Genomic DNA, 17,674 nt, shown 5'->3' with positions numbered 1-17,674 from the left:
GTGGGATAAAAATGCCTTAGCTTTGCTTGCATGTCAAAGCATGGTCTGGAAGTCAAATCCTTAGGTTTTGCACCAACTGTTTTTCTTTCCTTTCTTATATAGTAGTCTCACAACCTTTTAAAAATTGTTAATGTATTCCATTTGTTTGTCTGTATTTCTTTCATCTTTTAGAAAGTAATTTTAAACTCCATTGCTTTTACTGTAGTAAGTTGTGTTGACTAAATCTCTTGTGCTCCTTAACTCGCATATGATAGTAGTCTTTGCCTTCTCCCTATGGAGGTGTGAATATGTGTATATATATTCCTGTAACCAAAGGTGTTCTTATTCTGAGGAATAAGTTTAAACCACTGCAGATGTCCTGTTGCTGTTGTCACAGCTGCTTGCATTGCTAGCATAAGGACAATGTGTGTTGTGTTTGTGTGAAGCACCTCCACTTCTTTCAAGGCAAGATTGAGCCTAGGTGAATGCCTCTGCCATTTCTCTTGATTGTTCAGTTCCTCTTGAGGAGAATGAAATCTGGTATAGTCTGGTATAGAATGAATGAAATCTGGTATAGTCTGGTATAGTTTTTTATGCGAACTCATAAGGATAGTGTCAACAAGACACTCAGTAAAGAATAAAATTTGGAATAGCTGAAATCATAGCTAAGTGTGAGGTATATTCTTATATCAGTTGCTTTTGTGTGTGCCATTGTAGCAGATCCACAATAAAATCTAAGGTTTCAAGTCAATAAAATTTCATAAATTAAAGACTAAATTAATGAGCTTATTAATAAATATAACTCTGAAACATGTCTTTTACAGACTGATAGTATTATTTGGCTTTATCTTAAAGGAATATTGATCTTAAAGAAATATTGTAAGATACTGTGACTTTACTGGGATAATTTTACTGGGATGGATGATTAGGATCTGTGCTTGTTGTGTGGGGGGAAAGGAAATGGGAGGAGGATGTATAAATACCAGACTCCTAAAAATAACCGCAAAGAATGTGTGGAAAACAGTAAAATATTTTTGCTTCTATGGATTCTTGCTGTGTAAACAGGAGATAAGCTCTTAAATTACCTAAAACTGTAATGATGCCCCAACTAGATTGCATTATTTACAAAGTAAGCTTGAATGTTTTTCTAGGTTCAAGAAGGCGTTTGAGTCAGAGCCAACATTACCAGCAGGAATTAATTATGCAGTACTCCTCCTGGCAGCTGGACATTGCTTTGATACTTCCTTTGAGCTGCGGAAAGTTGGTAATTATAACTTGCAAATTCATGGTGAAATCACATTCTAGTGAAAGTACACTACCACCCACTATTATAGGGGGAAAATCTGATGGTTGTATGTGAAAGCTTTGATAGAGAGCATGTGAATATTTAAGTTGGTCTCTCATACCACTGCTGATCCCACCTGACTGCAGGTGAGTGCTGTCATGAAGATGTTGTTTCAGTGTCAAGGTTTTAAATGGTTACCAGAGCTCAGTAAAAGCTAAGCTTCTTTGTAATGGCATCATTTGTGTGAGGCAGGAGCACCTGAAATGGGAATCCAGTTCCAGCCAGCACTCTTTAAAACAAGCAAACACAAACCCCTGGAGGGAATATGGATGAAAAGTCTATCCTAAGGCTGAAGAAAGTGCATTTGACTTGAACTTGGGTTGGGTTGAGAGAAGAATATTTCTCTGCTGATACATTCTTAGAGGCTTCTGAATGTCTGTATTCATAGAATCATAGGGATATCAGTGGTTTTGTTTGGAGGGACCTTTTAAAGACCATCTAGTCCAATCCCCTGCTGTGGGCAGAGACATCTTTCACTAGATCAGGTTGCTCAGACTGACCTTGGACACTTCCAGCAAAGAAGCATTCACTTCCCTGGCCTACCTGGTCCAATGTCTCACCACTCTTGTAATAAAAAGTTTCTTTTTTAAGAAGGAAGAATTAGTTTATGATTTTGTTTGTGATTTTCTGGATTCGAGGAGAGTGAAAACTCAAGATTATTCAGTAATACGTTCAGGGAAGATTTGGGAGAAAGGACTGCGTGTTGTAATATGCATTGCATTTGGTGTTCTTCTCCATGAATTTGTAGAAGTCTTGACTTTCTGTAAAGTCTTTTTTTATTTTTGCTTCTCCTGAGGAGGGTATCAAGTGAGAAAGAAAAAAATTTTTTCACTCCACAGAATTTATCTGTATTCAGTGACTGCTCTAGTTTTGAAGTTAGGTATTCACTGTACATCTGGAAGTAATTTCCTGGGTAATTTTGAGTCTGAAGGTCAGAGTGAGATGATTACTTTCACATAAATAGTGGAAGTGAAATTTAAATTCTCAGGTGTAAATGAAGGTATTAATTTGGATGTGTGAGGCTGCGTAGAGTTGCCCCAAATACTGTGTTTGCCCTTCTGTGAGTGGGTGAGATTTTGCTTTTTGGTTGGCATAGAGTACTTCCACATCCTATGCTGAAATTTGAATTCTTGTGCCAGAGTAGGAGGTAAGAAGATACATTCTATACATTGCATAGCATTTACAAATACTCACCTGCTGGCCTAACTTTAAACTAGGTAGCTTAATGGAGCTCGGCTGTATTTTTTGTGTAGTTTAATATGAATCCTTCACTTTTAAAGAAACTTCTTAATTGCATACAGACTACAGCCAACTAGATCTGTACAAATTTGGTTTACTGATGAAATTTATGTGATATTTCTTTGGTATCATCTTCTTACGAGTTTGTCCAGTGTTGTTTTCCTTATTATTTGTATTGAGACTGTAACAGAAACTATTGTTCATTCTTACATAGGGTTCCATCCCCAGCTGATGAATTATTTAGTGCAGAAGTATCCTGTTCCTTAGGTAGTTTGTTTGTGTGCTTATTTGCCTGTTTTATGTTAACATTTAGTTGGTGTCTGCTGGAAGCCCTTGATACAGCAACCCCTCCTGTTAGCTACTGGTGTCCATTTTTCTTTTTTGTTATGGGGAATATTGTCAAAATACTCTTAGTCAGACTGACTCAGCTATTTTGAAACCTGTTTTCAAATACATTTATAGTATAGTGTACCCTATGTGTATCATCGGTCATTTGTTTCTTGTTGATAAGACTGTGGTCACTATCATGGAATGCCGGGTTGAAAAGTACATCCAGGATCATCTGCGGCAAACTTTCTCTGGAAAAGCACACTCTAGACAGGATGGCCCAGCACCTGTCCAGCTGAACCTCAAATATGTCCAATGTCAGCAAATCCACTGCTTCCCTGGGAGATGATTCCAAGAGCTGATTCTTCAAATTTTGAAAAATTTTCATCTCGTGCCCAATTGGAAAGTCTCCAGTAGTAGCTTGTACCTATCAGCCTTTGTCTTTTCCTTGTGACTCCTTGTTAAAAGGGAGTCTCCATCTTCTTTGTATCCACCCTTTTCCCACTGAATGGTTATAACACCTCCCCTAAGCCTGCTCCTCAAGGCTGAACAAACCCAGCTTTTCCTCATATGGCAGGCTTCCAGTCCTTTGTTCATCTTTGTGGCCATTCTCTGGGCCCTCTCCAGCCTGTCCACATCTTTTATGTATAGTGAGAACCAAAACTGAACACATTATTCCAGAAGTGCTCTGGCAAGCACTGAATAAAGTGGGATAATGGCTTCTCTATCCCTCCTAGTGATGCCCCTGTTGATCTTGATGCCCCTTCAGCTAAGAAACCCAACATCCCATTGGGTTTCTTAGCTGAAGAAACACACTGTTCACTCATATTCAGCTGCTTGTTTTTCAGGGCCCCCAGACCCCTTTCCACAGAGCTGCTCTCCAGTTCAATAGATCCCAGCCTGTGCTGCACTCCCTGATTATGTTTTCCCAGGTGCAAGACCTTACAGTGGTCTTTGTACAAGGTTTATCAGATGGCTGGAGTTGTGCTAGATTCTGAGGATAGTTTAGTATTTTCTTGTCTGAGATCAATGTTTTAAACAAAATCAGGCAATATTGCAAAGATTATATGGGAAAATGTTTTGATTTTTTTTCTGGTCCTACATATCTCTTACATGTGTGTAATTCTTTTGATGACAGTTCTTGTTGAGATCTCTGTGTACAAGATCATTTTTTAGCAATAGTTAGATTTGCCAGGCAGTGCTTTCTGTTTGGTGTCCACCCACAACATTATCTTTAGTACACAGAAATTAGAGAAGCTCTGCTTTCTGCTGGGAGATCAGGAGAGAAGCAAGAACAAACCCGTCAAGTTCAGTCCAGGTTATATGGAAATTATATTGCTAGGCTGGGAAAGGTGTAGGGAAGGATGCAGTCATTATCAGTTCTTCAGAGGGTGCATGAGACTGTAATTAGGAGATGCATATCTGATTACATTGGGAATGTTGTAAGAACTGCAGTAAAATAAGAATAAATCCAGGAGAATTTTTATCAATCTGCATCAGATCAGAAAATTTGCCTTCTAAAAGCTCCCACCTGTACCTGTCAGATAATAGGTCACAACTAAATGAGCAAATGGACCATTAATAAAAACCCTCCTTCTATTTTCTTGGTAGTATTGCTTTCTTAACCATGCTTTGAGACCAGAACAGAAATGCTGTGACAGTTATGACCTCTGCAGGCTGTGCAACTTTGACGCAGAAAGGATCCTGTAATATGAATTGTTCCATCAATACTTGAGCAAGGAAAGCAGTTTATTTATAAAGCCTTCAAACTAATATTTAACTCATAATATCTACTTACTGTTATCTTATTTTCATCAGAAGCTGTGGGTATATTCTTGGTGTTGTAAAAACAAAGGCTTTTTTGGTGTTAATGTTTCCGCTATTTTGCCTCATTTGTTCTAAAGGCAAAATATTTCTGATAAAATATACTGGAATTCCTACTGCTTTTTTTCCCTCCCCTTGTGAATGGCAAGTTTATCATGGAAGGAGAGAATGTCTTGCCTTTGCCTGGATTTTCTTATACTCTCAAGAACCTTTTAAAGATGGTGAAAAAAAAATAAATTTAGAAAAGGGAAATTGCACAAGGAGACGTAAACTCAGAATTAAATTCATGAAGGTTCACTTTGCAAGTTTCCAAAATAATCCTCCCCCCACCAAGTTCTTTAAATTGCAGTTGTAGTCTTTAGAACCTCTTACTAATGTCATCTCCAAGCAACTACATTTCAGAGATAAGTGGCTTGCCTTTCAGGGATGAGTAACTTTATAGATGAGCTTTGCTGAGGATGGTCAGCAAACTAGAGTGAGTTATAGCACCAAGTACCTCACCTTTCTCAGAAGAACTTGTTGAGAGGGTGATGTTGCCTTCTCTAAGGTAATAGGATCCACTTGACAGAATACTTGGGTAAAACTTCCATTTTCTCCAGGCTGTGTAGCAGTAATGATTCCCAAACTTGGTGTCCTGAGGTACTGCCACACATCCATCCTTTCTCCCCCTACCTTCCTATAAGTCTCCCTTACAGAGCTGGGACTCAAAATGGTTGCTGTCACCAGTCCTACCTTCCTAGCAAACACCTCTCCCTGCCAGCCAGTAACATGGGTCCCTCCCCATGTGAGTTGTACCCTTCATCAGACCCACACACTCAGTTTGTACCTCACTTGAGCTCTGGCCCTATGCACAGCTGTCAACAAAGGCAGGTCCAACTGAAATGGTCCAGGTATCTCTGTGATACCAGTTCCTTACACCTCTTGTGGTGAAGTCACATTAAAAGCCTGTGGAAGTTAGTAGGTGTCTTTCTTTTATTGTGTGTTGCTATTAAATGCATGCAAATGTTTTAGACATTCTAGTAGAGCCCTTTGGTCTTTGCAGATAGTGCTGAGGAGTGTTACTTTAAAGTCCTGGGGGTGATTAATTTTTTCCATTTGCTGTGTTTTCTGGATAGCATTCAGGTTTTGCTCTCTAGAACGCAGTTAAAGTTGAACTCTTTCAACACAAATTCCCCCTCCCAATTCTCCACTGACTAGTGGAGGTGTACATCTTCAAGTGGTCTCTTTGACAGTGTGAGTGTGTATAGCACCCTGGCTGAAAGCCTTGCAGAGATGGTCACCATGGTACCCTGTGGAGCTGATGGAGGTGACATTTCTCAGGCAGATCAGAGATACTTTGTAGCATCTATGGCATTTTTAAAAGCCTTTATTACCTGACATTGATGTCATAAAAGTGTGAGCAATGTGATAAAACAAGATAAACTTTGTAGGCTGAAATGTAGCTTACATAATGATACCCATTTTGATAATATTTATTACTGCTTCCACCATGAAGTTTAGTCTGCTAGCTACTCAGGGAAGGTTAAGGAAAAAAACAAGATCAAGAGTTGCATTGAAATTTCTTGTGAATACTCAGCCTGAATATCAAGGACAATGGAAGATGATGTGGGATGGAAACTGTCATAGTGGAGTAGTGTGGGAAAAGTGAATAAAAGACTACAGTGGTGAAGCGGCTTGTTGTGTAAGCTGAAAATTGTGGTTTTTTGCAGGGGATGGTGTAGCATATCTCATGTTAGCTATATGTAGCGGCTCACATGAACTAAAACTCATCCTGAAGGCCACAGGGGAGCCTGTGTATCTCAGCAAACTTAGCAAGTCAAAATAAAACCTGAGGCTCGCCGTAGTCTTGAGTTGCTGAGGGGCTTGTGAATATTAATAGATGTCTTTCATTGGGGTAGGACTTGCGGCAGTTAAAAGAACATCACTGCTGGAAGAAGCCCAGTGGATCATCTGTTCCTTCTGCATGGGACCTTGTCTATAAAGGTAAGTTTGGGGCTTGGGGCTTGTAAGTTAAAAAAACAAAGCAGAAAAAAACATAATAGGTGCCTTATTCAGCATCTGTTAAGTTTTTGCAGCTATGTTGTGTAGCCTAAGGCCCCAATTTACCTTTACAGATGAGGTCCATGCAAGAACATAGGTAATCTGACTGTGGCCTTGTCCTGACAGTGATGTCTTAACATTCCTTTCTTGAGAAGCCTGTAGGAAGAGGGGGTGGGGAAAAAAGAATTTTCTACTAATTAGAAGGTTTGGAAGGCATATAACATTAACTGGTAAGTATGATTTCCATCTTATTTTATCCAAATGGAGAGGGTATAGTCATGTAAGCAATTAAAAGATTTTGAATAAGGGAAATGGTTATTTTAAAACTGCATTAATACAAATTCTTGTGACTTGTTATTCTCTTTGCTACAGGAGTAAAGATCAGCAGCCTGCTTGGTAAAAAGGGGAGCTTGGAGAAACTGCAAAGCTATTGGGAAGTGGGATCTTTCTTGGGGGCCAGTATGTTGGCTAATGATCATATACGAGTGATCCAGGCTTCAGAAAAGCTGTTTAAACTAAAGGCACCAGCATGGTAAGGTGATAAACAAGGCCATGTACTTTCCTATGTTTTAAAATGTTGGACTCCCTCAGCTTTCACATTAGGCACTGTACTCAGCTGACAGGAGATAGGTTTTGTGTTTTTTAACAGATTTTACTGTGTGTGTATTATTTCACTGTGCTTTTATCCAGAGAAGGGACTCTCTTCCCCTTTGCCCTCATTCAGGGGTAGATCTGATATGGATCTTTAATTTGATGTGTGAGAAGGGCAGATTCATCGTGGACTTCAAGCTCTTCTGAGGGCAAAGGGGAAAGGAGCAGTTGCTTGCAGCTACATTGCTGAAGAGAAGTGGTAGTGGCTTGTGAGTTTAATCATAACAGCCTGAAGGTTTTGGGCAATGATGACAGCTTAGCTAGGGAGGCCTGGCTGTACCTTTCAGTATTGTTAAGGTTATGGCACACAGCAGTTGTTTTAGGAACTGAGTACAAGTGAGCTGTGTGGTGGCAAGCTGCATCCTGTAGTGATTGAGAAGACTGCAAATCAAAGTCCAGTTAATAGAAAGGCCATAAATCCAGGGTTAAAGGCAACCCTGTAAGCTCAACATCTGTTATGCAAAGGGCCAGAGATGTGTGCTCTGACAGCAGGTTTCCAGCACCTGTGGTGGATATAGGCAGCAATTAAGGTCCAGTCAACTACTCATTAAGGGCTGGGATTATTTTAGATGGGAAGAACCAAGACTCCTTTCTGACTAAAAAAGTTGTCACTCTGCTAACTCTAAGAGTGAACGTCACAACATATATATTCTTATCTTTTTATAAAGGATACATTGTGCCTCCAGAAGGTGATCAGAGGGATGCTAAAGTACAGAAATGCTAAACTTCTGTATTGACATAACATAGAAACTGTCAAAATTAAAAACTCTAATTTTCAGACAAAATATTTCATAGACACTTTTTGCAGTGTATTTATTTGCAAGGTTTTCAATTTTTACTATGTGTTTATTTTTCTAAGAAGCTGGATAGCACTCTCTGGAAGCCTCCTGGTAGAATTTTCTGGAATTTATGAATGCCTGGTTGTCAGGATTTTATGTACCCCAGTGCCTTTGGGGTTTAAGTCTGTGGATTAAACTCTGAAAATACAGCTCACTCATCTGTGCTTCGTGAAGAATTTCTCCTGTGAGCAATTGCTTCCCAGACTGTTGCCTGCTTTATAGCAGGGCCCACTTGGTGCAAACAGGAGTAGACACAGTACCTTAAGCCATCTATCCTGATGGACTAAGAAGTATAATTGGAAATTGCACAGCTATGGAATGTTCACTAAAGACCCTCTGAGGGTGAAACAAAGGTTTTCATTAATAGCCTAACTGTGATAAAGTGATAGCAGTGATAAATCCTCTTTTAGTGTGTATATCTCATTGCTGTAGTATTCAGTAAAATTGTGTGAGATTATGTTTACAACCTTTTTTTCAAAAATACCAAGAGAAAGCAATGGTACCAAGAAGCTCCATAAATCAGCCCCAGAAAATAGAACAACAGAGAGAGGGATAAATTGCATTTGGGGGAAAGATTCAGCACACCAGTTGTCCTTCCCTAGCAATGCCAAAAGAGTGCTTAACATAGCTGTTGCCATCTTTGCAGGATAATCAGTTCCAGAAGCATCATGTTTAAGAAATGTGTTAAATAATTGCCTATGCAGACACGATATAGGAGATAGGACACTTAAACTAGTGGACTTTTCATCTGAATTTTTATTTGAGGTAGGTCACTACTGAAACAAGTTGGACATAGTCTCAGCTTGGTCCTTAGGCAGGGGATGTAGCTCTTTCATGAATTGTTCATGGTTTAGGATAGGAGACACAATATGGTATCAGGTATATGGGAAGGAAGGAGTGTTCCAGGACTCTTTTGTATTTCAGTTGCCTCATTTAGCAGCTGTGTTTCCAATTCTAGTTGGGAATTGTTATTATGAAAAGCAATCCTAGAGAAGCGAAATGTTACTGCCAACCTTGGTGTTGCAGTGGTGAATACTTCAGTTGTGTTTAAAGGTAGAGACATTACTGCTTACAAACTGTAATGAATTTACTATCTGTGTATGTTTGGATGGTCACAGGTACCTGAAGTCTATTGTAGAGACTATTTTGATATATCAGCATTTTAAGAAACTGACCCCAGAGCAACATACAGCCAAACAGGAACTTGTGGACTTCTGGATGGACTTCCTTGTTGAAGCCACCAAGACAGATGTGACTGTAGTTCGATTTCCAGTAAGTGGCTGGTTTGTTGGGTCTTTGAGACTTTTTTTGGTAGTGTTTTTGTGGATGGGCTCTTTTAAAACAAATTGTGGTGTCAAGGAAATGAGCACAAAGCACTGCTTCTTTTTAGGTGGCCAGACTAACTGTTTGTCCAGAAAAAATGTATTTGGCCTGAATCTTAGATTGATTTTAATTGAATACATGTGGGTACAACAAGATTGCACAATGTGTTCCATACAAAAGTAATAAGGAAAAAAGTCAAGATAGAATTTTGCTATTTATTGTTTGCTACCAATGGGTATACTCCTAAAGCAAACATTTACAGTGTACTCTAGGTGATTATATATTAACTATACAGTGTTTTGAAAAAAAATATATTAATTTCAGTCTTTTTCTAGCTCAGCAGGCTTTGTATACTCCACTGCCAATTAAGACTGTGCCCTTTCAGAGGTTAAAAATCAGCCCAAACAGTCAGAAATCTATTGTTCCAGCTACTAGAAAATGCATTTCAACAACATTGCACTATAAGTGTGTGTGTATATATGTTTATTTCTGATTTCTTCCACAAAAAAATTGCTGACAATTTTTATTAGATGCCCCAGTGCTGCACCATGGATGCAGTACCCTGAAAGTATACTGTAAATAAGTCTGTGTTTTCTGTACCTATTAACTCTCTATGTCCAGGAAATAATGTCTTGGATAGTCCTTTCAGCTAACCATCAGTAAAACCAGCTTTTTGTCTTAAATAGCAATTACTATTGCCCCTCAGATAGTTAAAGTGGATACAGGTTGTTTTGTACAGTTCATTTACTTTCCATGTGTAGATGTGCTGCTAAACTGTTAGGAAGACTTCAACGTTGAACACAAGAACTTGAGGCAGTAAAGTAAAAACAACGTGAGATTGTCTAAAGAGCTTGGTTTTCCTTTCTAATGAGAACAGGTAGAAAGTTTTGCCGGGAAACAAAAGATATTTTGAATCTTCTGGGTCTTGTACAAGACAAGGTATAATCCTTTTAGATTTTAGATGCTGGAATAGTTCAATTACATACTTACAGTGGCCTCTGACTTATAAAACTGTCCAAATAAAATTGTTTGAATTTTTATTAATATTAAGAGGCAAACCAAAGCTGATCACTGTGATAGCATGAGCCAAGAGATAAACCCAGTGTCCACCTGGTTTGATGGTGTTGTACAGGAAGTTGGTTGGAGCGTGGAGCTGACAAGGCAAAGGTCATCCCTCTATGGACTCAGTGATCCCTCTGGGTCCCTTCCAACTCAGTCTGTTCTGTGATTTTGTGAACTGACTGCACTGGTGTTGAAGACAGAGATATGGGATTTCTCATAATACAAAAACTCTATTTGTGCCTGTTCATAATGAAAATCACACAGCTCAACAAGTCAATAAAATGAAAATTAGCAACTTTCTTTTCCCTCCCGTCTCCCTGATCGCAATTAGTTTATTCTAAAAGAAGCTTTTTTTTCATATTTCCTTATTGTGCATTGTTCTGTGTATTCTGAGAGTTTGAGCTTATGAGCTCCACTGTCCATGGGCACTAGCTTAGCTGTTAGTTCTCTCTTATCTTGTAGCATCAGTGTCATCACTTTGGCCTTTAGAGTAAGGAATGACAGTGCATGGACAACTTGTTAAAGGATAAAGACCACAGTTTGTGAAATGGCTTAAATCAGATTTTACAAATTGTAGGTGTCTGGAGATGCCAAGCAACACATTTTAATTCCCGCTGCTTATAATTTACAGAGTTAAATGTGTAGGTACTTTTCAGAATTTAGCCCTGCACTACTTCCAGTGTATCTCTGTGCTTATCAGCTCTGAAGGAGGAGACATGGCTTAGATTTCACTCTAAGCTATGGCTCTCTCCACGACTTTCTACTTTGATGTTTATATACTTTTTGAATAGATGTAGACCAACTTGTCCTAGTCAATCATTGTTGCATCTCATATCTTTTAAATGATGCTTCTAGTTTTTGTTCTCTTATTCCACAACATTTTCTATACTCTTCAGCTGTCAGCCTCTTGCAGTGGTGCTTGTTACTTTTGAGAAAATCATTTGATCTAGTGGCTACAGTTCATGGTGGCCTAAATCAAAAGCTGTTCAGTTTAGCTCTAGGTCAATCTGTTTCTCTGCTTCACTCAAATATGCTTCTACCAAAAGATGGTAAAGGTGTACCATGAACCTTCTCCACATGGGAGAGAGATGTTCTAGAGTGGCATTGTAGGAGACTGAATTGTGACAGAAAGATTTCAAAACCTGACATTTTTCAAAAAAATAATTTGCAAAATTGACACATAACGGCCTTATGTAAAAAAATTAAAGTAGGCTTTTTTTCTTTTTTTATCCTTAATTACTGACAGCCACACTAAACTAGCCCAGTACCTAAAATTTTGCATTTCATTATTTTCCTATTTTTCCTGCTATGGTATGACCAAAGAAATAGTTTTAACAGTTTTTAATACCTTTTTAAGTTCTACCAGTTTTGTACTAACTATTGAAAAAAAATTTTTTCTGCAAGGTTTTAATATTAGAACCAACAAAAATCTATCAGCCCTCATATCTCTCCATCAACAGTGAAGCCGAGGAGAAGACAGTATCCATCTGGCACGTGCTCCCTGATGACAAGGTATGTTTGTAGTTGTAACTTTTTTCACAATTTAAAAGTATTCATGGTACATAAGGCATGTAGCATGTGACCAGTTGCATCTAATTATGATTCTGGAAAGTAAAAAAGTGTTTTAGTAAGACACGGGAAGATGCTGAGATATTCTGCTGTGCTTAACATGGTCCTAATTTTCAAAGGATTTTTTGTTTCCCATAATTTTTCAAAATAACTTGCATTTTCCTTCAGGTTGTTTTAAGCCATTGTATAATATACAGCAAATCTGTTGCTTAAGATTTCATAAGTAATTTACAATTTAATGCCATTGTACCAATAATGTAGCATAAAATTACTTATACTTACGGAACTATCTTCTTCCTGCCCTTGCAGTTTTATGTGTCAGCTGTGATAAATACTCCTTTAATATGAAAGTAATAGAGACTGGTATATTAAAATGGGAGCAGAATCAATCAAATGCTGAAGCCGTTGGCAGAAGGATTGATGGATGCTCTAGAAACTGAAAATTCTGAGAAGTCTGTGCGTCAAGGTGTGAGATAGCCAGACATATTGGGAAAGGAGCTTGGAAAATCTGCAGATGGAAGTGGAGAGGAAAACCTAGAATGGTTATTACATTCTAGGATCTGTGGGAAGCAAAATGTTGGTAAGAGGGACGACAGGGAGGATGTCTTAGAACCTTAGAGAAGGAAGTCAGCAAGGGAAAATGAAGGAGTATATGAAGAGGGAAAAGAGACTCAGTCAGCTGGAGGCAGAAGACCAGGGATGCTGTGATTTGTAAGAACCAGCACTGTTCATTCTTCCATGGTAGCATTTTGTTTGCCTGCAGGATAGGGCAATGAAGACATGTCTTTCAGGTAACCATAGAACCATTTAGGTTGGAAAAGACCTTCACGATCACCAGGTCCAATTGCTAACCTAACACTAGCAAGTCCAATCTTCAGCTTTCATGCTAGTAGTCTGTAAAAGGAGAAATGTTTTTCAACACAAAATACAGTGACGCTCTACTGCTTAGATTTTTTTGTTGTGAGTTAATGAGAAAATGTAAATGGCAGCTGAAAAAGCATATTTAGAGAACAAACTGAAATGTTTGCCTAGACCAATAAATTTCTATTTATTTGTGGTTTATACTGACTGATGTTTTTTGAAGTAGGCTCAGCCTCTGAGAATAATTTTAAAAATAAATGTATGCAGTTCTTGGGGAAAATAAAAATTTACCATACAGTAAATAATTATTTGTCAGAACTACAGACTTAATCTTGCTATTCTAAAATACCTGTTTGGAAAGTATTTCTGTATTCAGAATTTATTCTGTTTAGAGACTACTTGAACGTGCTTTTTTTTTCTTTTGTGGACTTTTTTGTGCGTATATTTAGTTCACCTCCAAACAATACTTTTCATTCTGTTAAGTGGCTTAACTGTAGTGTAAGAAGGAACATAGGACTAGAAGGAATTTTCTGGACTGTTGAGGTCTGTTCACCTCTGTTGCAGATACTCTCCCCATATAATATTTCCCATAAAGTGATCAAGCTCTTTATGAATATTAGTATAGGTTTCACAGTTCCCCAGTCATGCTGAAAATGGTTTGATAATTCCACTGCAAATGTAGAAGAACAAAGAGTGGGATATTGCTGGCGAAGTGAAAAGATCTTAAGTCTTCTAGTTTTCAGTCTGAATTTGTTGACATTTCATACACATTTGTTCTTTTGCTAACAAAGTGTTTATATTAAGTGGTTTCCTTTCTCTCTCTGAGATTTACCTGACAGTATTTTTAAGGAGAATCCTAATATCTCTTAGTGTGGGGATTTGGTGTAAGTTTCTTTTTAGGCAGAACAAGTAGGCTTGGTGTACTGGCCACACATGGCACCTCATTGCCGTGACTTCCCATGTTCTACTTAGAGTTAACCTTCTTGGAGCATGTGCACTCATATTCCAAAATGTGCTTTCATTTATCATTTAGCTACTGGGATATTTTGCTTGATACATTCAGCAATGGCATTTTTTCAGAGCTGTGTCATTTGACTGCCCAGTTACCCTCTGTCTGGGGGAAGGATTTGAATGTATTAGTCTCTGCCTGTTTGGTGCTCAGAAGATAGGGAGCATGTTAAACATTTCTTTCCGTTTTCCTCTTCTCCTTCCTGATGTCAGGCATGTGTATTTTCTGCAGAACAGAATTTTCCTATTTTTCTGGCCTAGTCTTAATCATTGGCATTAGACATTAGGTGAACTCCTTGTACTTTTGCTCTGGCCAGAATCCTTACTGTGGTGAGCTTATTGAGTAGCCAGGAGTCTGATTGATCTCTGTACCCTGTGAGCCATCATACCCATTGAAAGAATGCAATGGGCAATTTGATAGTTACACCTTCAGCTGTACAATTATGGTCTGTTGCAATTTGTCTGAGTCCTTAGAATCCATCAGAAACCTCACAGGGAGAAAAGGGACTAGAAGAATTTGGAGACACCAGCTTCCTTTTCAGCTGATATAACCAGTATAATATTTGTCTTTGCTAAGAGATTTTGTGAAGGAAAAGGATGTCTTGTCTGTCAGTCTACTGAACAGAGGAAGACTCATACTTTGGTCCTTAGTAGCCTGAAGACAAACATTTTTGGGGTTGATTAAAAAGCAAGCACCACCTATCTCTGCTGCAAGGGCATGTTAGACAGCTGGGCTTGGAAATGTCTTCATCTATCCAAGTTCAATCTACCAACCATAGGTCTGTCAGAGCTTTAGCAATTACTGCTTCAGATTTCAGTTCATTTTGGCACATAAATTAATGGTTCTACTTGTTTTCCAGAGTTTAGTCAGTGCTCCAAGAATAAGATCTGTGAGTTGCAAAGTATATGAACTTCCTTTCATGCACAAAGAAGTTGAATTTCCATTTCACATCCAAACTGAGACTCAGTGGAGTCTGCAGCTGGCACTTTTGTATTAAATAGACAAATGACAGTCAATAGCAGGATAAATAATGTAGCCTCTTTCTTTTCTATTGCTTTTTAGCTATGTATTTTAGTATTTATGTTTTTAGATAAACAACTGCCAAGAAAAATAACAGCATTTTATTTTGTAGAGGGCACATTACCTCTGCCTTGCAATTCCCTAATTTTAGCAGCCCTGCCCGCATGGGGTTAGAGGAATGCAGCAGTGCTGTTTGTAAGTTTGAAATAGAACAGCCTGTCTCTGTTTTGCTTTGGCTTCTGAATCCATTTTGAGTTTTGTTTTGGGTAGTTGATGATTTTTTTGCCTAACCAAAGAACAGATGCTGAATTTGGATAGCACGCCTAGTATATTTACTCCAATGTATTCAAACCTTGGCAAGATCATGAAGGGACATAACTTTTATGTTATTTCATTGCTTGAGAACTTTGTGTGCTAATTAAGATTTAAGAGATTAATTGCATGTAGATGACAGGTAAAAAGCCAATACTAGTGCTTTTTGTTATGTTTCTTGAGCATTTCTGCCGCTCAGGACATATATTTTAACTTATTTAGATTTTAGATTATTCGCAATAGTGGGAATTGGACAAACACCAATAGCTAAGGTATGAAAAGAGTTTATAAGCATGGAAAATTGGAAACTAGCAGATTTTGTATATGAAGGGAGTTGTAAAAGGATATGCAGAAACCCCTCTCATTAGCATAGGGATTGAGTTGATTTTCCTTCATGTGAGAGAACCAGGCAACATTTCACAAACGTGCCATAACTAGCATCAGTTAGTACTTCCACTTTAAGATGCAAATCCAGCTTTTCCTAATATTGAGCTACTCTTCTGTTCCTTTACCCCCTAAAGGAACAGAAGAGACCCTTACCCCATTTAACATTGAAGAGATATGGAAGCTACTGCTTTGTACTTTACACTTATAATAGTTATGGAACTTGTACATCAAGAAAGATGTTTGCTTGTATTTTTGGTCCATTGTGTTAGGCATTTCATATTAGCATCACAACATTTAATGTGATTTGAGCAGGAAGGAAAAAATTACAGAGGAGGAAAACATTGATGTAGAAATCATCATAGAAAGCTGTTATAGCTGGGAGAGTAATTTCCACTGTCATTTTCTGCACATTGTGCAACTATTTCAGTGGTGTATCTGTTCTGACTTCTGTATATTTCACTATTCATTTTATAAGCTACATCATTTTTGAGTCTTCTTTTGGAATACATTTGATTATGTTTCTGTTTGACAGTATGCCCTTGCTCAGATCACTAAAATGACAAATGAAATTCAGCTGCAGAAAGGAAAGGTTCTTCAAATATGGGGCTCATTGTGATGGGATCCCAGTGTTGCCAGGGCTGTGAGGTTGTGTAATTCCACCTTTTCCTGAAAGGAGAATGTTTTCTTTAGAAGACACAAAAGACTTCTGTTTGCTACAGTAAAGTTTTAATAGAACATAAACATAGAGCAATATAACTGTCTACAGAGAACTGTTGAATACACTTCTGCTGAATGTGACAGCTTTGTAAATTTAAAATTAAAAAGATCTGAAAATAAATGAGGCCTGGCCCTTTGTTTTTTCATAAGGTGGTTTCTTTCTTCCAGCCGTATTTTCATTCCAGCAGCTCTTAGGGGCTTTGGTGCATTTTTATCACTCTCTTCTGGATTCCAAGTGAAATAGTCTCCTTTCTGTTTCCTTGGACGCTTTGCCTTCATACTTGAGCAATTCTTTCTATTTGTCAAGAATTTTCTACTTTGCTCTCCTGCATTAGGCTTTCTACTTGTAGCTCTCTCCACCTGGCCTTCCCCTACACAAGGGGATTGAGTGTGCAGAGCAAGCTCTCATTATTCTCAGAGGTGGAATATTTCCCCCCTCCTTTCGTGAGTATCACATGTGATCCCAAGTTCAGTAACTGAACAAGAGTGTACTGGCATCTCTTCTGATCTGCTCTTTTGAATGTTTTCTGAAGTAGTAAATTGTGTTTGCAGGATAAACTGTGAAGAAATAAGCCAAATTCCTTCTATGTCAAACTTCTGTTACAGGTGAAAAAAATGCCTTGAAAAAAAGGTGTTACCAGATAATAAATAAATAGACTGTTGTCATTTGAGTGTTTCCCCTTCCATGTCTTGAGTTTCATTCTAGAAGGCATTCCTACTTGCTCTTCATATAAAGGAGGAATGTTATTTTTGTTTATTTGTTTTTTTACTGTGTGTTACAGAAAGGTATCCATGAGTGGAACTTCTGTGCTGCTTCTATTAGGGGGGTAAGGTAAGTTGTTTCCCTTTTTTGTTTTGAAATAAAAGGAGTAATTGAATGAATTTTGTATTATGTTGCTGCTGTGGACCTTGGAGTGACTGTGATATTTTATCACTGCTGTAACCTCTTGCAATCTATTCTTCACCTTAGTCTCTTTTTTTCTTTTGCCTAGGATTTATCTTTATTTGTAATCCTGCAACTTTCCACTTTCCTTTTAGTGTAATTAGATAAAAAAAGTCCAGAAAACTTACATTTTTAAAATAGTCATTGCTCTGTTCTAATAATAACTGTTCCATACACAGAGTTGTTGCTATGTCTGCAGGACATTTTTGCACAGATGGATGATTCTT

General features: G+C 38.1%; 1 protein-coding gene across 1 annotated transcript in view; it reads left to right on the top strand.

Moving 5' to 3' along the window:
- The window catches only part of MAP3K5 (mitogen-activated protein kinase kinase kinase 5), a 98,329-nt gene that overhangs the window by 48,748 nt on the left and 31,907 nt on the right, over positions 1–17,674 (top strand). Inside the window, exons 8-12 of the mRNA XM_059841792.1 lie at positions 1,131–1,243; positions 7,127–7,286; positions 9,363–9,516; positions 12,034–12,141; positions 17,287–17,336. Coding sequence (XP_059697775.1) covers positions 1,131–1,243; positions 7,127–7,286; positions 9,363–9,516; positions 12,034–12,141; positions 17,287–17,336 — 585 coding nt within the window. The remainder of the gene's footprint in view (positions 1–1,130; positions 1,244–7,126; positions 7,287–9,362; positions 9,517–12,033; positions 12,142–17,286; positions 17,337–17,674) is intronic.

The sequence above is a fragment of the Haemorhous mexicanus genome, chromosome 3 (assembly GCF_027477595.1).
Source record: "Haemorhous mexicanus isolate bHaeMex1 chromosome 3, bHaeMex1.pri, whole genome shotgun sequence".
Classification (NCBI taxonomy): Eukaryota; Metazoa; Chordata; class Aves; order Passeriformes; family Fringillidae; genus Haemorhous; species Haemorhous mexicanus.
This window is presented reverse-complemented; position numbering and strand designations above follow the sequence as displayed.